The 23162-nt window shown below is 42.3% G+C and overlaps 1 protein-coding gene across 2 annotated transcripts in view; it reads right to left on the bottom strand.

Annotated features, from left to right (window-relative positions):
• Positions 1–23162, bottom strand: part of GALNT10 (polypeptide N-acetylgalactosaminyltransferase 10) — a 277219-nt gene that overhangs the window by 99118 nt on the left and 154939 nt on the right. For both annotated transcript variants that reach the window (XM_049874177.1, XM_049874178.1), the window contains one exon: positions 15716–15882. In XM_049874177.1, coding sequence (XP_049730134.1) covers positions 15716–15882 — 167 coding nt within the window. The remainder of the gene's footprint in view (positions 1–15715; positions 15883–23162) is intronic.

Here is a 23162-nt window from a genome sequence, read left to right as displayed (position 1 = left end):
ATACTCAAGGTCATATTTTGGCTCTCGTGGACTTGCTCTGATTTTCTTCAGTTTCAGCTTGAACTTGCATATGAGCAATTGATGGTCTGTTCCACAGTCGGCCCCTGGCCTTGTTCTGACTGATGATATTGAGCTTTTCCATCGTCTCTTTCCACAGATGTAGATATATTTACATTACTTACAACTGTATCTGGCATATAATAAGTGCTATATAGATGCTACTTAGCATTATTATGGAAAGCCTGGTGGTGTACTGGTTAAGAGCTACAGCTGCTAACCAAAAGGTTGGCAGTTCAAATCCACCAGGTGCTCCTTGGAAACCCTATGAGGCAGTCCCACTCTGTCCTTTTAGGTTTTCTAGGAGTCAGAGCTGACTTGATGGCAATGGGTTTGGTTTTAAGCATTATTATTACTGCTATTATTGCCTATTCCTGTCCGAAATGCAGGCAGAACCTGCCCTTTCACAGTTCCCCAATTATTGAGCTAAATGAGAATGATGTGACTAGGACTTGGCTGGTTTGCGCTCTACCAGGTTAGGTACCTAAGGAACCTCTTACTTGTATTTCAGCTTCAAATCTCATCTCCCTCTAGACTCTGAGTAAATAGCAATTCATGTTAGACTAAGCCAGCAGAAGGGCCCAGGAGCTTTCTAAAGACAGACTATGACAGAGGGGGGCAGTTCTGTGGTACTCTCCTTGGGGGCCTTTCCAAGGACCTTCAATAACATGCACCACTGGGTTTTGCTTTCCCCCATTATGTTTTTAAAGAAACACTAAAGCAGTAGAAAAGGTTAGACTTTAATCCTCACAAGAAAAACAGGAGAACATCAGCAATTCAGCACAGTCTTGCTGTGCCAAGTTTTTAAAATGTAGAAGGCTCACCCATCTCAATAGAAGCATCACCTTTCTGGAAATATAATGCAGCTATTTTCTACTACAGAAACGATTCTTTCCCAAACACTGGAGCTCTTGATGCTTCAGATGCAATCTGAGCGATTTATTTGACTTTTTTTTTTTTTTTCTTTTGCTATCCTGGTAAATCATTTATAGTGTTTGATTCACAAAATCCCTTTTTTTTCTACAGATGCACAAAATATTCCATAAATTTATCGACTCCTACATCCTGTGTTCCTGCCAGATATCCACCAAAAGGTTTATAGATTTCCCTCATTATAAACTAATTGATATTCTGTAACAGCTTTAATCTTCTAGCAGTTCTCCCTTTTGGAGTCCGAGAGAGAAGTGTTTAGGATGTTAAAGATATTAAAGGAGAAGAGAACCAAGAAAGCCTGAGGATTTTCTTAGTGGTAAGACACCCTGGAGACTGACACTTAAGATCCAGAGTTCTTCAGGTTACAGCACTCATTGTAGGGATGACCAACCCCTCCTGTCAGATGTGATTATCAGCCAGGGGCTGGCTATTCTAAGGGCAGGCAAGCAGTTCAGGCCACTGACCACCTATCTCTCAGAGCCTCAGTTTTGTCATCTCTCAGACAGAACCACTTCTGCTTCACATTTCCATGTTGCTTTTTTTTGTTGTTAGGTGCCACTGAGTTGATTCCGACTGTCATGGATTGAATTACGTCCCCTCAAAAATATGTTATCCACTTAGTTAGGCCAGGATTCCCAGTTTTGTGTGGTTGTCCTTCATTTTGTGATTGTAATTTTATGTTAAGAGGATTAGGGTGGGATTGTAACACTACCCTTACTCTGGTCACCTCCCTGATCCAAGGTAAAGGGAGTTTCCCTGGGGTATGGCCTGCACCACCTTTTATCTCTTGAGATATAAAAGGAAAGAGAAGCAAGCAGAGAGTTGGGGACCTTATACCAACAAGAAAGCAGCACCAGGAGCAGAGCATGTCCTTTGGACCTGGGGTCCCTGCCCCTGAGAAGCTCCTCGACCATGGGAAGATTGAGGACAAGGACCTTCCTCCAGAGCCGACAGAGAGAGAAAGGCTTCCCCTGGAGCCAACGCCCTGAATTTGGACTCGTAACCTACTAGACTGTGAGAAAATAAATTTCTCTTTGTTAGAGACATCCACTTGTGGTATTTCTGTTATGGCAGCACTAGATGACTAAGACACCGACTCATAGAGACCCCAGGTGACAGAGTAGAACTGCCACATAGGGTTTTCGTGGCTGTGATTTTTATGGAAGTAGATCGCCAGGTCTTTCTTCCTCAGAGTCGCTGGGTGGGTTCGAACTGCCAACCTTTTGGTAAGCTGCCGCTCACTTAACCCTTGTGCCACCAAAGGAAAAATAAAAAACAAACCAGCTGCCACTGAATCAATTCTGACTTATAGCAATCCTATAGGACAGAGTAGAACTGCCCTATAGGGTTTCCAAGGCTGTAATCTTTACGGAAGCAGAGTGCCACACCTTTCTCCTGTGGAGCAGCTGGTGGGTTTGAACGGCCAACCTTCTGGTTAGTAGCTGAGCACTTTAACCACTGTGCCACCAAGGCTCCTTACTTCCACAGAGGAGATAATATTTCACTTCTGGGGAGGAGAGCTGGGCAGGCTCTAATAACAGTCACTATCTTCTCCTCCCTGTGGATGCTCATCAGCACAGCTCTGCCCTTGGCCCCTAAGCTGAAGCCTGGGTCAGTCAGTTCAGGAGGAATGTGGGAGAAAGAGATCCATGTTGTGTTCTCTGGATAGGCCTCACCAACAATACAGCTGATATTCTGGTCTCCTTTGATTCCTGTCCCTATGTCATGACTAACTCAGAGGAGAGACATGCTAGTTATTTCATAATGGGTGAGGGGAAATGACTGGAGAAAGTGAAGTGGAAAAAAAACCCAGGATATAAAGTTACATATGATTGGATGTCCACCACATAAAGAATAAAGTGAAATGAAGAGACTAAATGTAGATTTCCATTACGGAATATTAACTAGCTATTAAGAAAGAAATGAGTTAGCTCTGCACTGACCTGAAAGATGTCTGTGATACATTAACTGGGAAAAAAAAGTTATAATGTATAAGTATGATCTCATTAAAAAGAAAAAAAAGGTAAAGATTAGGAGTAAAGATGATTTTAAATCAAAGCTCTATGTCTTTGAGCTGAGAACACATGGGCGGCTTGGCTTCTCTGTGTCTCGGTTTTTTCATCTGTAAAATCGGGATAAACATATTATGTTTTAAAAGTAGAAAAAAGAGGTTTGAGGACAAGTCCAGTAGTTTTCATATTGTGCACATCTGAACCTATGACAGTGTTTGCTGACGGATGAGCGAGTACAGTTGGCACATAGCAAATGCTCAAGAAATACTGCTGCTGCTGTTGGGTGCTGTAAAATCAATTTCAACTCGTAGTGACCCCATGTGACAGAGTAGAACCGCCCCATAGGGTTTTCTTGGCTATGTCTTTATGGAAGGAGATCACCAGGTCTTTCTCCCTTGGAGCCACTGGGTGGGTTTGAGCGGTCAACCTTTTAGTTAGCAGCCGAGTGCTTAACCATTGTACCACCCGGGCTCCTTGTTTCACCACTAACTAGCTGTTTAATTTTGGCAATTTTTTTTTTATAATTTTTATTGTGCTTTTTTTAAGTGAAAGTTTACAAATCGAGTCAATCTCTCAGAAAAAAAAACAAACATATATACCTTCCTACACACTCCCAATTACTCTCCCCCTAATGACACAGCCTGCTCTCTCCCTCCACTCTCTCTTTTCGTGTCCATTTTGCCAGCTTCTAACCCCCTCCACCCTCTCATCTCCCCTCCAGGCAGGAGATGCCAACATAATATCAAGAGTCCACCTGATCCAAGAAGCTCACTCCTCACCAGCATCTTCTCCAACCCATTGTCCAGTCCAATCCATGTCTGAAGAGTTGGCTTCGGGAATGGTTCCTGTCCTGGGCCAACAGAAGGTCTGGGGGCCGTGACCACTGGGGTCCTTCTAGTCTCAGTCAGACCATTAAGACTGGTCTTATGAGAATTTGGGGTCTGCATCCCACTGCTCTCCTGCTCCCTAAGGGGTTCTCTGTTGTGTTCCCTGTCCTCGGTTGTAGCCAGGCACCATCTAGTTCTTCTGGTCTCAGGATGAGGTAGTCTCTGGTTCATGTGGCCCTTTCTGCCTCTTGGGCTTGTAATTGCCTTGTGCCTTGGTATTCTTCATTCTCCTTTAATCCCGGTGGGTTGAGACCAATTGATGCATCTTAGATGGCTGCTTGCTAGCGTTTAAGACCCCAGACACCACTCTTCAAAGTGGGATGCAGAATGTTTACTTAATAGATTTTATTATGCCAATTGACTTAGATGTCCCCTGAAACCATGGTCCCCAGACCCCTGCCCCTGCTACGCTGGCCTTGAAAGCATTCAGTTTATTCAGGAAACTTCTTTGCTTTTGGTTTAGTCCAATTGTGCTGACCTCCACTGTATTGTGTGCTGCCTTTTCCTTCACCTAAAGTAGTTCTTATCTACTATCTAATTAGTGAATGCTCCTTTCCCACCCTCCCTTCTCCCGCCTCTCGAAACCACAAAAGAATGTTTTCTTCTCAGTTTAAACTATTTCTCAAGTTCTTATAATAGTGGTCTTATACAATATTTGTCCTTTTGTAACTGACTAATTTCACTCAGCATAATGCCTTCCAGGTTCCTCCATGTTATGAAATGTTTCACAGATTCCTCACTGGTCTTTATCCATGTGTAGTATTCCATTGTGTGAATATACCATAATTTATTTATCCATTCATCCGTTGATGGGCATCTTGGTTGCTTCCATGTTTTTGCTATTGTAAACAGTGCTGCAATAAACATGGGTGTGCATATATCTGTTTGTGTAAAGGCTCTTATTTCTCTAGGATATACTCCAAGGAGTGGGATTGCTGGATCGTATGACAGTTCTATTTCTAGCTTTTTAAGGAAGCACCAAATCGATTTCCAAAGTGGTTGTACTATTTGACATTCCCACCAGCAGTGTGTAAGTGTTCCAATCTCACCACAACCTCTCCAACGTTTATTATTTTGTGTTTTTTTGATTAATGCCAGCCTTGTTGGAGTGAGATGAAATCTCATTGTAGTTTTGATCTGCATTTCTCTAATGGCTAGTGATCGTGAACATTTCCTCATATATCTGTTAGCTACCTGAATGTCTTCTTTAGTGAAGTGTGTATTCATATCTTTTGCCCATTTTTTAATCGGGTTATTTGTCTTTTTGCAGTTGAGTTTTTGCAGTATCATGTAGATTTTAGAGATCAGGTGCTGATTGGAAATGTCATAGCTAAAAACTTTTTCCCAGTCTGCAGGTAGTCTTTTTACTCTTTAGGTCAAGTCTTTGGATGAGCATAGGTGTTTGATTTTTAGGAGCTCCCAGTTATCTAGTTTTTATTCTACATTCTTTATAATGTTTTCTATACTGTTTATGCCATGTATTAGGGCTCCTGACGTTGTCCCTATTTTTTCTTCCATGATCTTTATCGTTTTAGATTTTATATTTAGGTCTTTGATCCATTTTGAGTTAGTTTTTGTGCACGGAGTGAGGTATGGGTCTTGTTTCATTTTTTTGCAGATGGTTATCCAGTTATGCCAGCAACATTTGTTAAAAAGGCTGTCTTTTCCCCATTTAACGGTTTTGGGGCCTTGGTCAAATATGTACTGCTTATATGTGGATGGATTTATGTCTGGATTCTCACTTCTGTTCCATTGGTCCATGTATCTGTTGTTGTACCAGTACCAGGCTGTTTTGACTACTGTGATGGTATAATAGGCTCTAAAATCAGGTAAAGTAAAGCCTCCTACTTTGTTCTTCTTTTTCAGTAATGCCTTATTTATCTGGGGCCTCTTTCCCTTCCATATGAAGTTGGTGATTTGTTTCTCCATCTCATTAAAGAATGTCGTTGGGATTTGGATCAGAATTGCATTTTTTTTTTTTTTTTTGCATTAAATGTACAGATCACTTTTGGTAGAATAGACATTTTTATAGTGTTAAGTCTTCCTATCCATGAGCAAGGTATGTTCTTCCACTTATGTAAGTCTCTTTTGGTTTCTTGCAGAAGTGTACTGTAGTTTTCTTTGTATAAGTCTTTTACATCTCTGGGAAGATTTATTCCTAAGTATTTTATCTTCTTGGGGGTACTGTAAATGGCATTGATTTGGTGATTTCCTCTTCGATGCTCTTTTTGTTGCTGTAGAGGAAGCGAACTGATTTTTGTATGTTTATCTTGTATCCTGATGCTCTGCTGAACTCTTCTATTAGTTTCAGTAATTTTCTGGAGGATTCCTTAGGATTTTCTGTGTATAAGATCATGTCATCTGCAAATAGAGATACTTTTACTTCTTCCTTGCCAATCTGGATGCCCTTTATTTCTTTATCTAGCCTAACTGCTCTGGCTAGGACTTCCAGCACAGCGTTGAATAAGAGTGGTGATAAAGGGCAACCTTGACTGGTTCCCAGTCTCAATTGGCGTGTTTTGTTGACCTCATGGAGGTTTTGTTACTACATGTTTGTATGATTATGCAGAATGACCTGGAATGATACATACCAGGGTGTTAACATTAGTTACCTCAGTGAAGATGGAATTGGAAGGGAATTGGGGAGGTATAAAAAAGGAAATAAAATAGCATTGAAAGAAAGAAATAAGCCAAAATGTTAGCAGTGATTGCCTCGGTATGATGAGACTATGGGTAGCACTTTTCATGTCTTTTCCTCGACACCCGACCTGCGCTCATGCTGTTCCCTCTGCCTGGAATATTCTTCCCCTCCCACAACCTAAGGAAGAACATCTACTTATCCCTTAGGACTGAGCTTTGCTGGAATTTTCTCCAGGAAGTCTTCCCTGCTTCCCCTGTGCTCCACAGCACTTGGGCCTCCACCGGGTAGCCCGTATTCTATGGTCTTAGAATGGTGCCTCACCTGTCTGTCCCCGCGCTGGATGTGAGCTTCCCAGGAAGTCTGTTTTACTCTCCATATATCCCCAGTATATAGTGCAGCATCCAGCAGAGTTATTTCGTGAATATTGCTGAGTAAATGAATATGAATTACTCTGATAAATCAGGACAAACATACAGGGGGAAAAAAAGGCAGCACAAAACCCAAAAAGGTGAAAGAACCCAAGAAATAAATCAAAGTGGGGAATGGTTCCTTCAACAGTTGTGGTGGTGTTGGAGGCAAACTAATGGTGCAGGAGAGAAGACAAGAAAGGAGCATAGATAAATAAACAGATAACTGCTGTCGAGTCAGCTCTGACTCATGGCGATCTTATGCACAACAGAGTGAAATGTTGCCCAGTCCTGCATCATCCTTATGATTGCTGGCATGTTCGTTATCTATTGTTGCAGCTACTGCACTAACCCATCTCACCAAGAGACTCCCCCGCTAGGCCTCTACTTCTCCAAGTGTGTGTCCTCCTCCAGCGACTGATCCCTCCTGATGACATGTCCAAAGCCAGCAAGTTGGACACTGTTCCCTTGTGGTTCATAGGTTTCCAGTGGCTAATTTTCTCTTTAGTCTATCTTAGTCTGAAAGTTCAGCTGAAACCATGGGTGACCCTGCTGGTGTTTGAAGTGCTGGTGGCATAGCTTCTAGCACCAGAGCAACATGCAAGCCACCACAGTATGATAAACTGATAGACAGGTGGTAGCAGAAAGGAGTACACGCTTACTGGGCAGTGTCAAGAGTGGTCTGTTGGAATGCAAAGCGGTACAGGGCAAAATGGGTTTCCTTGGTGTCAGTCATCACTAGGACTGGTGGTGTGAGAGTACAGGTCAATGGAGAGAAGCTCTGACCCTGGCCTCACTCGAAAAGGTCTCTACCATGTGAGTTAAGGGGCCCAGCAATGCCCATGCTCCTCCAAGCACCAATCACTGCTAACAACTTATCAACGGCTCTGTGAACACCTGTTTAAGAACTTCCTGTTGGGAGCAATTCCCTGTTTTGAGTTGGGGAAAGTGCTGTCAATGAAATCACACCAAAGCCTTTCAGTTCTGTATCTCATCATTCCAGGCAGTCCATGGGCCATCCAAAGACAATAACCCTTCCTAATATGCTGGTTTTCTAGAAAACCAACACTGTTTGAAAATGGGGAAGGGGATGGGAAGAAATAAATGAACAAAGAACTCTTCTGTTTTTTTATTAAAAATATTGCATCTAGGCAGTGCGACCTGGAGGCAGGGCAGCCAGCCTGTGCCCCATCTGCCTCTCCCACAAGTGACAAAGCACCTCCACGTCCTCCTAATCCTCAAGCAAAGCTCACACATTTAAAGAGCTTTTGGAGACTCCTGGAAAACTCCACCGTGTTCAATTCGTAAGCAGGGCCAGGATTATTCCGGTGTCAGCACCTGCCTCCACTCTAGTTCCCGGTGCTGCCTGCACAAAGCTCTGGATCTTATTTCAAGAATTCATATGCTCCAATTTTGTCTCCTATCCAGGTCTCGAGCCTTAGCTGAATTACAATTAGTTGCCCTGAGGATGCTGGAGGGGGCTCATTTCAGAGGAAAATGCCTTCTGCTAAGCAGTACCAATCTAGCCTGTAGTTAGCATTTATGAATTTCAACTCTGAGAACTGCCTCCACTAACATGACCCAGAGAAATCCATCTTTTACAATGGCCCATATTTGCCATACTTTAGACAGGCCTCTCCATAATCCTGAAATTGTTTTTCCCAAATCTCATTTTTAAAACAATCACTGCTGAGTAAGTTTTCTTTCAGAGCTGCCTTGAGAATTTCTTCTTGAAACAAGAATAATGACTGCCTTTCTGAAAAAAAACCCATGTTGCAAAAATCTGACAGCTAAGTTGCAAGGCTGAGGGGCGTGAGGTAAGAGTTATCTGGGCTCCATGCTTGATTAGTGAAAAAAAAAGGGGCAGCAATCCTTGGGGTCTTAGTTCTCATTCTCTTCTGTGAAATGGGACAGTATTTGTTCTCTTCTCTATCTCATTAGGGCTTGGGGATGTCAATACATTGGATTAATAGTTTTGCTCTCTGGAGAAATGGATGCAGTTGGAGAATGCCAGTCTCGTAAAACTGATCCTGTTCTTTGTTGAGATTGTTGTACTCTTTTTTTTCTTTTGGGGTCATGTTTTTATCTTTGTCACTGAACACAACATTAAAGAAACTGGGATATAAGAGGTACAAAGCATTTGAAGTACAGGCCTGGGTATGTTTGATAATGAGCTCTTTTTAATAAGAAGTTTGCTCTTAAATACAATGGTAATTTATTGAGAGGCACCCTTGGGAACAGAAAGGAGAGATGCACGCTGCGGATGCTGCTCTCGGCAGCTGAGGTGTGGAGGAACACACGTGCAATGGAAGCCCAGTGACGGGGTCCTGTCCCTCCTCTGCAAACCAGCTTGCTATGTGTCCAGGTCTCAGGCTTCCTATCTATAGAACGAGCAGGCTGAGTCACGCCTGTCGTTGGCACACAGTTCTAAGCAGTGGTGCTCATTCTAGTAAACAATATTTCAGAAACCAAATATAGACCATGATCGGAGAGACGCCAAGCCTGCCTATGAGGTTCTCCCCACCCCTCACAGAGCTCCCTGAGGCTCGCCCTGGGGGTGCTGGTGCTCCAAACCACTGGCCTAGAAGATCTCGAAATTCTCTTCTAACTGAACAAGGAGAAATACTTGTTTCTAATCTGACGGATGCTTGGTTTATTCTATCTCTGAAGGACTAATGTCCTGTGATGTTCAGAGAAGGATCCTGCTAAGGGACCCCTAGGCAGCTGATGCTTCAGAAACACAGGTTACAGGGAACCTGAGCCTGAAACACAAAGATGGAGGCCAGTCCCTGTCATGGCAGGAACTGCTGTGTGTCTTCCACGGTCACATCTAGCTCACCAGCTGAAGGTGACCCTGTTGCTAGTGATGGTTTTGTGTATATGTGAATGTAGCTGCCATATATTTCCTTGCTCTCTCCTTCTTTCTCTCTATCATTCATTCATTCACCAATTCCACATTTATTAGGCACCTAGATTTAGACCAGAAATGGTCTAGTGTTGAAGACTGACAATGAATAGGTCACCAAATAGCCATGTAAACTCCACAGAGAATAGTGAATAGTGGCAGTGGTGGGGGGCCTAAGCGAAGATGATACGAGAGGAGCCAGCCATGTGAAGAGCTGGGAAGAGGATGTTCAGGCAGAGAGAACAGCACATGAAGACCCCATGGTGAAGACCCAGTGGCAGGTGTTTGGTGTGTTCAAGGACAAAGAAAGAAGAGCCTGCTGTAGCTGGTACATAGAGGAAGAGGGAGAGAGTAAGTAGTCTTCAATTCTGAGGCCCCGAAGAAAGAACACAGCAGGGAACCTGCTCAGAGTAGGTAGCCCATACCAAGGGAGGACTTGGGAGGGTGCCCCTACAGAGCAGAGGCTGCTTATGCTGCAGCATAGCACATAGAAATCAATTTGTCACTTGGATAATCTCATTTTTTTCATTTCTATTGCCTGGCTGGAAGCCCTTGGATGTGGGTGACAGGTCCTAACTGGGAGAAGGTTGAGGTTGGAGAGGAGATTGGGGAAGGAAAGCAGAGAAAGGGAGAAACGGGCAGTGGCAGAGACGGATCCTTGGCTTTTGTAAGTTACAGGTGGTAAGTGGCTTTCAACATGTCACTCACTGGCTATGTGACCCAGGACAAATCCCTTAGCCCCAGGCTCCTCGTCTGAGATTTAGGGACTGTATGGCCTCCCTCAGAGGTTGTTGTCAAGGATAAATGATGGGCCTGGCACATTGAAATTCTTCCCTAAATGGTGGCAGCTAAAAGGGAAGGGTGAAGGGATGAAGAGATCATTTAGGTTGAGGATGAGACAAGAGCACATTTGTTTAGTGCTTCACCATCTGCAAAGCCCTCCCACCCACAGAAAGGGGGAGACTGCACCTGTATCCCCCCAAGGCTGTACATTCATCCCTGCCTCCCTCTTCCTGCAAACCAGGCATAAACAAACATTGATGCCCCTCCCAATATACAACAGTTTAAATATTTATAATGTTTATTATATGCCGGTTATAGTCTTGAGCACTCTACATACTCTACATATGTTCACTCATTTAATAGTCACAGCCACCTCAGCGGTAGGTGCTACTGTAATTCCACTTTACAAATGAGGGAACTGAAGCACAGACAAATTAAGTGACTGGCTCGAAGTCACAGAGCTAGTATGTGACCAGCTTACTAGGGTAAGGATCAAATACATAACTAGAACCATGCTACAGAGACAACCCCTGCCATCAGTGGGGTCACACCTCACTTCATGGACATAAACTAATATAATGTGTCAGATGCTACTGTAACCATGGCCAGAGTACTAAGGGAGCAGAGGAAATGAGCTCTGATTGGTTCATTTATCAAGCATGTATTACGCACTATGGTGCAAGGAAACACTTTTATATGGCTTTTCTAACCATGGTCTTGTAACTCCCACAAAATGATTGGCTGGGCCACAATCTTGCAAGAGATTGGTCGATTTACTATGCAAATGACCGACCCAGTGCCATAGTGGCTTGGAAACCCACCCAGTAGGATTGAGCCCCTTGTGGCCCAGCTAGGGGATTGGTTGGTTTTGCCATCCTGCTAGGCTTATATAAAGGCCAATCCCACAAACATCTCACTGCCATGAAGAAGAGTCTGGACTCATCCAGAGACTTCAGCAAAAGAGTAAAAGATTACCTATACACTGGGAAAAAGTTTTTAGCTATGACACTTCCAATCTGCATCTGATCTCTAAAATCTACATGATACTGCAAAAACTCAACAACAAAAAGACAAATAACCCAACTAAAAATGGGCAAAGGATATGAACAGACACTTCATTAAAGAAGACATTCAGGTCGCTAACAGATACATGAGGAAATGCTCATGATCATTAGCCATTAGAAAAATGCAAATCAAAACTACAATGAAATTCCATCTCGCTCCAACAAGGCTGGCATTAATCCAAAAGACACAAAATAATAAATGTTGGAGAGGTTGTGGAGAGACTAGAACACTTATACACTGCTGGTGGGAATGTAAAACAGTACAACCACTTTGGAAATTGATTTGACACCTCCTTAAAAAGTTAGAAGTACCATATGACCCAGCAATCCCACTCCTTGGAATATATCCTAGAGAAATAAGAGCCTTTATACGAACAGATATATGCACACCCATGTTCACTGCAGCACTGTTTACAATAGCAAAAAGATGGAAGCATCCAAGGAGCCCATCAACAGATGAATGGATAAATAAATTATGGTATACTCACACAGTGGAATAGTACCCATCAATAAAGAACAATGATGACTCTGTGAAACATTTCATAATAACATGGAGAAACCTGGAAGGCATCACGCTGAGTGAAATTAGACATTTGTGAAAGGACAAATACTGTATGCGACCACTATTATAAGAACTCAAGAAATAGTTTAAACAGAGAATATATTCTTTGATGGTTACAAGAGTGGGGAGGGAGGGGGAGGGGTATTCACTAATTAGATAGTAAACAAAGACTATTTTAGGTGAAGGGAAAGACAACACACAATACAGGAGAGGTCAGCACAACTGGACTAAAACAAAAGCAAAGAAGTTTCCTGAATAAACCGAACGCTTCAAATGCCAGAGTAGCAGGGGCAGGGGTCTGGGGACCATGGGTTCAGGGGACATCTAGCTCAACTGGCATGATAAAATTTATTAAGAAAACATTCTGTATCCCACTTTGGTGAGTGGTGTCTGGGATCTTAAACGCTAGCAAGTGGTCATCTAAGATGCATCAATTGGTCTCAACCTACCTGGAGCAAAGGAGAACGAAGAACACCAAAGACACAAGGTAATCATGAGCCCAAGAGACAGAAAGGGCCACATAAATCAGAGACGACATCAGCCTGAGACCAGAAGACCTAGATGGTGCCCAGCTACAACCAATGACTGCCATTACAGGGAATACAACAGAGAATCCCTGATGGAGCAGGAGAGCAGTGGGATGCAGACCTCAAATTCTTGTAAAAAGACCAGACTTAATGGTCTGACTGAGATTAGAATGACCCCAGAGGTCATGGTCCCCAGACCTTCTGTTAGCCCAAGACTGGAACCATTCCCAAAGACAACTCTTCAGACAGAGATTGGACTGGACTATAAGATAGAAAATGATACTGGTGAGGAGTAAGCTTATGGCTCAAGTAGACACATGAGACTGTGTGGGCTGCTCCTGTCTGGAGGGGAGATGAGAAGGCAGAGGGGGACAGAATCTGGCTGAATGGACACAGGAATACAGGATGGAGAGAAGGAGTGTGCTGTCTCAGTAGGGGGAGAGCAACTAGGTGTATATAGCAAGGCGTATATAAATCTTTGTGTGTGAGGGACTGACTTGATTTGTAAACTTTCACTTAAAGCACAATAAAAAAAATATATTAAAAAAAAAAGAGTCTGGAGTAGAGTGCATCCTTTGGACCTGGGGTCCCTGTACTGAGAACCTCCTAAACCCAGAAGAGAGAGTTATTATACTGAAGATGGAGAGAGATGGCTGTGGTGGGCTTGCTGGCCCAAAGAGAGAGGGTTGAGCACCTTTAGGCAGGAGGCTTGCTGGCAGAACTGGGTGCCTCTGGGCAAGCCTAGCAGAGCTGAAAGAACTGTAACACTTGTCCAAGCAGGGCAGAAGTCTGGCGTACCCTGTTCAGGGGCTGCATGCCTCCCTGCAACCCCTGGGCAGAGGGCAGGAGCCACATGGGCCCTCGGGATGTGCAGGCCTGGGTTGTGAGACTGCAGCCAGAGGCAGTGGTGACATGAAGACAGCACCTGACCTGAACCACAGAGTGCCTGCCCAGTGATATAAGAATGGGCATGGGTAAATTGGGGAAAGGTAAGCAGTTCTCCTTTGAGAATCTGTTGTTACCGTTTACTGTTTGCTATAAATAATAATAATGGCTTTCGCTTTGCCAAGACTGTGCAAATGTTCTGTGTGTCTGGCTCTATCACAGATGAACATAGGATCCACGGAATGGTTGATGCCAGTGGATGTACCTGCCTCATTCCTAGCAGTCTTATGGCTGCCTGAAAGTTTGAGGCACAGCCTGTCTGCATGTGCAGTGCAGACAGACAGACATGTCATACTAGCACCTACTATCTGCCTAAAGGAGCTCTTGAGTGGTGCAAAAGGAAACAGTTAAACCATTCGGCTGCTAACCGAAAAGCTGGAGGTTGGAGTCTACCCAGAAGTACCTCGGAAGAAAGGCCTTGGTGATATACTTCCAAAAAATGCACCATTGAAAATTCTATCCTGACACACATGGGGTCACCATGAGTCACAGGTGACTTGATGGCACCTGGAAGGAGAAGGAGGAGCTGGGAATCAGTGGTTAATAAGACAGATGTACTCTCTGCTCTTGGAACTCACAGTCTAGTAGAGGAGACACACACAATGAACCAGTATTTACACAAGTAAGTATTTTAATTTCATCTGTGCTAAGCATTAGGAAGGAAAAGTAAAGGGTGCTGGAGTATGTATGTATATCAAGGGTCAGGGAAGACTTCATAGAGGTAGCAAGAACTGAGTTAAATGTGTATGTATGTATAAGTACGTGTACACACACACACATACACTGAGACCTCTGTACTGAGGGCATGTAATTAAGAATGTACTATTAAAACAGGGCAACAGGCAGGTGGGTTGCTGCTAAAACTGTCAGCTTTAATTATTCTGGAGTGCACACAGACTCCCTCTCTTTGCTGCTTCTTAGTGCCTGTGAAAGAAGGTAAGCAGAGGAAAGGACTTCTCTTGATTTTGCTTCAACCGGTGAAAGCTTTGGTGCAAAGAATATGCTTGAGACCATTGGCTGAAGCACAATTTTTAGATACCTTTTTTGGCCCCTGCTCTATGTCTTTTAAACCCGAGACTGAGATTTTTTTCCACAGGGCAAAACTCACAGCTAAGAGACTCTTCCGTGTACTCCAGTGGTTAAGATCACATGCTTGGGACCAGACAGACATGGTTTGGTCATTGTGCTACCACTAAAGAACTGTGAGACCAGGTCAAAGGCATTTAACCTCTCTGAGTCTCAGTTTCCTCATCTGTAAAATGGCACGACAGGTGCTGTAGGTGGGCTCATGACACAGGCTCTAATCCACATCTCCTTTTTCTACCTCTACTAAAGAGGCCAAAAAGCAAAACACTCACATTCCCAGCCTCACCTGTAGGCAGGGGTGGCCAGATGTTAGAGCTCTGGCCACAATTCTCTGGGGAGTCTTTTCTGAATAAGAAGGCAAAACTTTGATGGGCGAGGCTTTGTGCCTTCTGCTCTTCCCCTTTTTCCTGTCTGAAAGGTAGGCTTTCCAGAGGTACTGTAACCATTTTGTGGCCATGAAGATGGAGGAGGAAGAAGAGAGAAGCTTGGTTCTTTGACGACAGTCTTCTAGTACTGGATCTCTTGTTATATAAAAGACATCAAATAAATTCCTTATTTGTTTGAGCTCCTCTTATCAAATTTTCCGTAGTTCACAATTTAGTGTATTTCTAAATTGATGCAAATGGGATAAAAATGGAACCTACTTCATAGGTTGTGGGGATTAAGTTATCTGTGTACACTGCAAGGTCAGTGTGTACACTGCAAGGTCAGTGTGTACACTGCAAGGTCCGTGTGTACACTGCAAGGTCCGTGGCCTGGCACTCAGCAAGTATTCAGCAAACACATGGCCCCTAAGTTGATGGTGGAGAGGAAAGGGGAGGAGGAGAACCGAAAACCTGGCAGCTCTTTGGAGAGTCATTGAACAGAGTGTGTGGGGGCAGGAAGCTACCTCGGGGTGGGTCCTACCTCGATCACTGAAGTCGTCCACCAGCACGATCTCAGCGATCAGCTCAGGCGGAGAGCGGTTCAGCACGCTGTGCACAGTGCGGAGCAGGGAGGACCAGCCCTCATTGTGGAAGGGGATGATGATGCTTGTGTTGGGGAGCATCTCCAGGTAGCGTTTGCTGTTGCAGCTAGAGGGAGACACAGGAGAGAGGGGGAGGACAGGTTCAGCTCCCCTCTTGCCAAGAGAACTCTGGCATGCGGTTCGACTAATGGCAAATCCCACTTCCTCTCCCACCTTCAGGGGAAAAGCAAAAGCTGAGGACAGCTCGGTCACTTCAGGACACTTTCTTCTACTTGGCACCCTGGAATCCTGCCTCCGGCCCCATACACACAGTGCACAGGGCTGTGTATAAAAGATCCACCGCCCCCTACCCCACATTGTACGTGGTAACATAGACTTACCTTATGACCTAATCATTCCACATCTAGGTGTATACCCAAGAAAACTGAAAACATAAGTCCACGCAAAAACTTGTACACAAATATTCTTCGCAGCATTATTCGTAATAACCAAGAAGTGGAAATTACCCAAATGGCCATTAGTTGATGAATTTTGGAAACTGCCAAACTATTTTCCAAAGCAGCTGTACCATTTTACATTCCCGCCAGCAGTGTACGAGGGTTCCAATTTTTCCACATCCTTACCAACACTTGATATTGCCCTATTTTGACTACCCACCCTATGGGGATGAAGTGGTATCTCATTATGGTCTGATTTGCATTTTCCTAGTGAGTAATGATGGTGAGTGTCTTTTTATGTTCTCATTGGTCACTTATATATCTTCTATGGAGATATGTCTATTAAACATCTCTTTTTGGGATTGTTCATTGCTGGTGTATAGAAATAGAATTGATTTTTATATGTTAACCTTGTATTCTGTAATCTTGTTGAACTTATTTATTAGTTCTAATGGATTTTTTTCTTGTGTTTGTGTCATAGAGATAGTTTACTTTTTCCTTTTCAATGTGGATACCTTTTTTTCCCCCTTCTTTTTTACTTACCTAATTGCCCTGGCTAAAACCTCTAGTACAATGTTGAACAGAAGTGGTAAGAGAGTGTACCCTTGTCTTTTTGGTCTTTTTAGTTGTGTTTAGTTGTAGATTTTTCATAGATGGCTTTTGTCAGGTTGAGAAAGTTCCCTTCAATTCCTTGTGTGTTTAGTGTTTTTATCGTGAAAAGGCACTGGATTTTTGTCAAATGTTTTTTCTGTGTCTGAAACCATCGTGTGGATTTTGTCCTTGAATATATTAATATGGTGTATTATATTAATTGATGTTCATATGTTGAACCAACCTTCCATTCCTTGCAATGGTAACAGAATCCTTTTTATATGTTGCTGGATTTGGTTTACTAGTATTTTTGTTGTGGATTTCTGTATTTATATTCATGAGGAATATTGGTCTGTAGTTTTCTCGTGATGTTTTTGTTTGGTTTTATATATCTCTTTTACTAAAAATCTTGGTTCTTAACATTAATTGCTTTATCCTACAAAAACTGCAAGTCACAACCGACTTGATGGTAAACAACAATATATAATAGCTTCAGAAAAACAATACCATTTATTACTAACAATATGATTATAGAAAACAGTTTAAGATGTTTTTTTTCATCCTTCATTTCTTTTTGTCCTTAGTGTATATTTTATTAGGGGTGCTGTTGTTAGGAGTATATAGTTACATTTTTATGTTTTAAACCCACTTGAAATAATTCCTCTCTGCATTGTTATACCATCAACTCAATACACAGCTGGGCTCATTTATTTCATTTAGCTTTTTAAGGATTGCTTTTTACTTTTGAATTCTGATTTAATCTTATTTTATAATTATGTATTTACATGGTTCTAAGGTCAAATCTACAAAACAAGATACCTTAGAGAATTATGGCTTTTAACCTTGTCCCCTCCACACTAGTCCTTTCTTCCCTCTAGGAACCCATTTTATTTTATGAATTATCCTTCCATTGCTTTCTTCCTTTCTTTTTCTAGTACAGTGAAACCTGTGAGAAGTGGAACTTGATGAGACTGCCTTGTTTTTCCAGGTCTCAAAAGTTTTCCACCTTTGACAGGGTGCAGTCTTATCACTTTTCTATTGGTCTCTATCGGTGGAAAATATTTTAGTTTTCCTTCTCTGATGGGTTTCCACCTTACCCAGGTTCTGGCTTTTGCAGGTTATACTGTATAAGCAACTATGTATACTTATTCCTGTTTTCTTGAATAAGTGGTAGCATGCTATATACACTGTCTTACCTTGTTTTTTTCTCATAACATTATGTTCTGGAGATCACTCTATAAAAGATCTATAGTTTTGTCAAGGAGAGGGTAAGTTCAGTTCAGGGGAGAGTAAGCAAGCCCATTTGATGGCACCTAAACCATTTTGCAGAAATAAAGCCTCTTTCTTGGTTACAAACTCAAGTGGAGAAGAGGGATGCCCTTATTGAGCTTCTAAAACAGTGATTCTAAAAGTGTGGTCATAGACTAGCAGCGTCAGCACCACTTGGGAGCTTACTGGACACGCAAATTCTCTGCTTTACCCCAGACCTCCTGCATCTGAAGCTCTCACGGGGGGACTCAGCAATTTGTGGTTTAACAAGTCCTCCAGGTGACTCTTATGCCCACTCAGGTATGCCCTAAAACGTTCACATTCATGAATGATTGGGATTTGATTCCCTGGAACCAGGGCTTCCAACCCGTTCGGTTGGGTTTGAACCCCTGCTGAGAATTTGCATTTCTAACAAGTTCTCTGCCCAGCACACACATACTTCACCTGACTACCTGGAAGGCTTCTTCTCATACCTGCACCACTGAAACCCAAACCCATGGCTGTTGAGTTGATTCCGACTCATAGCGACCTTATAGGACTGCACAGAGCTGCCCCATAGCGTTTCCAAGGAGCAGCTGGTGGATTCAAACTGCCAGCCTTTTGGTTAGAAGCCAAGCTCTTAACCACTGCTCCCATACCTCCACAGCCCAGCTTAAGTGTTGACTCCTCAGAGAAGTCTTTCCTGAGCCTCTCTCCCTCAGTCTAAAGTAGAAATTTTATCTCAGCCAAAACTATGGCCTGCAGGCCAATTCTGGCAGCATGTTTTTTTTTTTTTTTTTTTTATAATAACTTTTATTAAGCTTCAAGTGAACGTTTACAAATCCAATCAGTCTGTCACATATAAGTTTACATACATCTCACTCCCTACTCCCACTTACTCTCCCCGTCTTGAGTCAGCCCTTTCAGTCTCTCCTTTCTTGACAATTTTGCCGGCTTCCCTCTCTCTCTATCCTCCCATCCCCCCTCCAGGCAAGAGTTGCCAACACAATCTCAAGTGTCCACCTGATATAATTAGCTCACTCTTCATCAGCATCTCTCTCCCACCCGCTGACCAGTCCCTTTCATTTCTGATGAGTTGTCTTCGGGGATGGTTCCTGTCCTGTGTCAGCTGAAGGTCTGGGGAGCATGGCCGCCGGGATTCCTCCAGTCTCAGTCAGACCATTAAGTTTGGTCTTGTTATGAGAATTTGGGGTCTGCATCCCACTGATCTCCTGCTCCCTCAGGGGTCCTCTGCTGAGCTCCCTGTCAGGGCAGTCATCGATTGTGGCCGGGCACCAACTAGTTCTTCTGGTCTCAGGATGATGTAGGTCTCTGGTTCATGTGGCCCTTTCTGTCTCTTGGGCTCTTAGTTGTCATGTGGGCTTGGTGTTCTTCATTTTCCTTTGCTCCAGGTGGGTTGAGACCAATTGCTGCATCTTAGATGGCTGCTTGTTAGCATTTAAGACCCCAGACGCCACATTTCGAAGTGGGATGCAGAATGATTTCATAATAGAATTATTTTGCCAATTGACTTAGAAGTCCCCGCAAACCATGTTCCCCAGACCCCCGCGCTTGCTCCGCTGACCTTTGAAGCATTCATTTTATCCCGGAAACTTCTTTGCTTTTGGTCCAGTCCAATTGAGCTGACCTACCATGTATTGAGTGTTGTCTTTCCCTTCACCTAAAGCAGTTCTTATCTACTGATTAATCAATAAAAAACCCTCTCCCACCCTCCCTCCCTCCCCCCCTCGTAACCACAAAAGTATGTGTTCTTCTCAGGTTTACTATTTCTCAAGATCTTATAATAGTGGTCTTATACAATATTTGTCCTTTTGCCTCTGACTAATTTTGCTCAGCATAATGCCTTCCAGGTTCCTCCATGTTATGAAATGTTTCAGAGATTCGTCACTGTTCTTTATCGATGCGTAGTATTCCATTGTGTGAATATACCACAATTTATTTACCCATTCATCCGTTGATGGACACCTTGGTTGCTTCCAACTTTTTGCTATTGTAAACAGAGCTGCAATAAACATGGGTGTGCATATATCTGTTTGTATGAAGGCTCTTGTATCTCTAGGGTATATTCCTAGGAGTGGGATTTCTGGGTTGTATGGTAGTTCTATTTCTAACTGTTTAAGATAATGCCAGATAGATTTCCAAAGTGGTTGTACCATTTTACATTCCCACCAGCAGTGTATGAGAGTTCCAATCTCTCCGCAGCCTCTCCAACATTTATTATTTTGTGTTTTTTGGATTAATGCCAGCCTTGCTGGTGTGAGATGGAATCTCATCGTAGTTTTAATTTGCATTTCTCTAATGGCTAATGATCGAGAGCATTTTCTCATGTATCTGTTGGCTGCCTGAATATCTTCTTTAGTGAAGTGTGTGTTCATATCCTTTGCCCACTTCTTGATTGGGTTGTTTGTCTTTTTGTGGTTGAGTTTTGACAGAATCATGTAGATTTTAGAGATCAGGCGCTGGTCGGAGATGTCATAGCTGAAAATTCTTTCCCAATCTGTAGGTGGTCTTTTTACTCTTTTGGTGAAGTCTTTAGATGAGCATAGGTGTTTGATTTTTAGGAGCTCCCAGTTATCGGGTTTCTCTTCATCATTTTTGGTAATGTTTTGTATTCTGTTTATACCTTGTATTAGGGCTCCTAGGGTTGTCCCAATTTTTTCTTCCATGATCTTTATCGTTTTAGTCTTTATGTTTAGGTCTTTGATCCACTTGGAGTTAGTTTTTGTGCATGGTGTGAGGTATGGGTCCTGTTTCATTTTTTTGCAAATGGATATCCAGTTATGCCAGCACCATTTGTTAAAAAGGCTATCTTTTCCCCAGTTAATTGACACTGGTCCTTTGTCAAATATCAGCTGCTCATACGTGGATGGATCTATGTCTGGGTTCTCAATTCTGTTCCATTGGTCTATGTGTCTGTTGTTGTACCAATACCAGGCTGTTTTGACTACTGTGGCTGTATAATAGTTTCTGAAGTCAGGTAAGGTGAGGCCTCCCACTTTCTTCTTCTTTTTCAGTAGTGCTTTGCTTATCCGGGGCTTCTTTCCGTTCCATATGAAATTGGTGATTTGTTTCTCTATCCCCTTAAAATATGACATTGGAATTTGGATCGGAAGTGCGTTAAATGTATAGATGGCTTTTGGTAGAATAGACATTTTTACTATGTTAAGTCTTCCTATCCATGAGCAAGGTATGTTTTTCCACTTAAGTATGTCCTTTTGAATTTCTTGTAGTAGAGCTTTGTAGTTTTCTTTGTATAGGTCTTTTACATCCTTGGTAAGATTTATTCCTAAGTATCTTATCTTCTTGGGGGCTATTGTGAATGGTATTGATTTGGTTATTTCCTCTTCGGTGTTCTTTTTGTTGATGTAGAGGAATCCAAGTGATTTTTGTATGTTTATTTTATAACCTGAGACTCTGCCAAACTCTTCTATTAGTTTCAGTAGTTTTCTGGAGGATTCCTTAGGGTTTTCTGTGTATATAATCATGTCATCTGCAAATAGTGATAACTTTACTTCTTCCTTGCCAATCCGGATACCTTTTATTTCTTTGTCTAGCCTGATTGCCCTGGCTAAGACTTCCAACACGATGTTGAATAAGAGCGGTGATAAAGGGCATCCTTGTCTGGTTCCCGTTCTCAAGGGAAATGCTTTCAGGTTCTCTCCATTTAGAGTGACATTGGCTGTTGGCTTTGCATAGATGCCCTTTATTATGTTGAGGAATTTTCCTTCAATTCCTATTTTGGTAAGAGTTTTTATCATGAATGGGTGTTGGACTTTGTCAAATGCCTTTTCTGCATCAATTGATAAGATCATGTGGTTTTTGTCTTTTGTTTTATTTATGTGATGGATTACATTAATGGTTTTTCTGATATTAAACCAGCCTTGCATACCTGGTATAAATCCCACTTGATCAGGGTGAATTATTTTTTTGATGTGTTGTTGGATTCTATTGGCTAGAATTTTGTTGAGGATTTTTGCATCAATGTTCATGAGGGATATAGGTCTATAATTTTCTTTTTTTGTAATGTCTTTACCTGGTTTTGGTATCAGGGAGATGGTGGCTTCATAGAATGAGTTGGGTAGTATTCCGTCATTTTCTATGCTTTGGAATACCTTTAGTAGTAGTGGTGTTAACTCTTCTCTGAAAATTTGGTAGAACTCTGCAGTGAAGCCGTCCGGGCCGGGACTTTTTTTTGTTGGGAGTTTTTTGATTACCGTTTCAATCTCTTTTTTTGTTATGGGTCTATTTAGTTGTTCTACTTCTGAATGTGTTAGTTTAGGTAGGTAGTGTTTTTCCAGGAATTCATCCATTTCTTCTAGGTTTTCAAATTTGTTAGAGTACAATTTTTCATAATAATCTGAAATGATTCCTTTAATTTCATTTGGTTCTGTTGTGATGTGGTCCTTCTCATTTCTTATTCGGGTTATTTGTTTCCTTTCCTGTATTTCTTTAGTCAGTCTAGCCAATGGTTTATCAATTTTGTTAATTTTTTCAAAGAACCAGCTTTTGGCTTTGTTAATTCTTTCAATTGTTTTTCTGTTCTCTAATTCATTTAGTTCAGCTCTAATTTTTATTATTTGTTTTCTTCTGGTGCCTGATGGATTCTTTTGTTGCTCACTTTCTATTTGTTCAAGTTGTAGGGACAGTTCTCTGATTTTGGCTCTTTCTTCTTTTTGTATGTGTGCATTTATTGATATAAATTGGCCTCTGAGCACTGCTTTTGCTGTGTCCCAGAGGTTTTGATAGGAAGTATTTTCCTTCTCGTTGCTTTCTATGAATTTCCTTATTCCCTCCTTGATGTCTTCTATAACCCAGTCTTTTTTCAGGAGGGTATTGTTCATTTTCCAAGTATTTGATTTCTTTTCCCTCGTTTTTCTGTTATTGATCTCTAGTTTTATTGCCTTGTGATCTGAGAAGATGCTTTGTAATATTTCGATGTTTTGGACTCTGCAAAGGTTTGTTTTATGTCCTAATATGTGGTCTATTCTAGAGAATGTTCCATGTGCGCTGGAAAAAAAAGTATATTTTGCAGCAGTTGGGTGGAGAGTTCTGTATAAGTCAATGAGGTCAAGTTGGTTGATTGTTGTAA

The sequence above is a fragment of the Elephas maximus genome, chromosome 2, assembly GCF_024166365.1.
Source record: "Elephas maximus indicus isolate mEleMax1 chromosome 2, mEleMax1 primary haplotype, whole genome shotgun sequence".
NCBI lineage: Eukaryota > Metazoa > Chordata > Mammalia > Proboscidea > Elephantidae > Elephas > Elephas maximus.
Note: the sequence above shows the minus strand (reverse complement) of the source record. Positions and strands in the feature narration are given on the sequence as shown.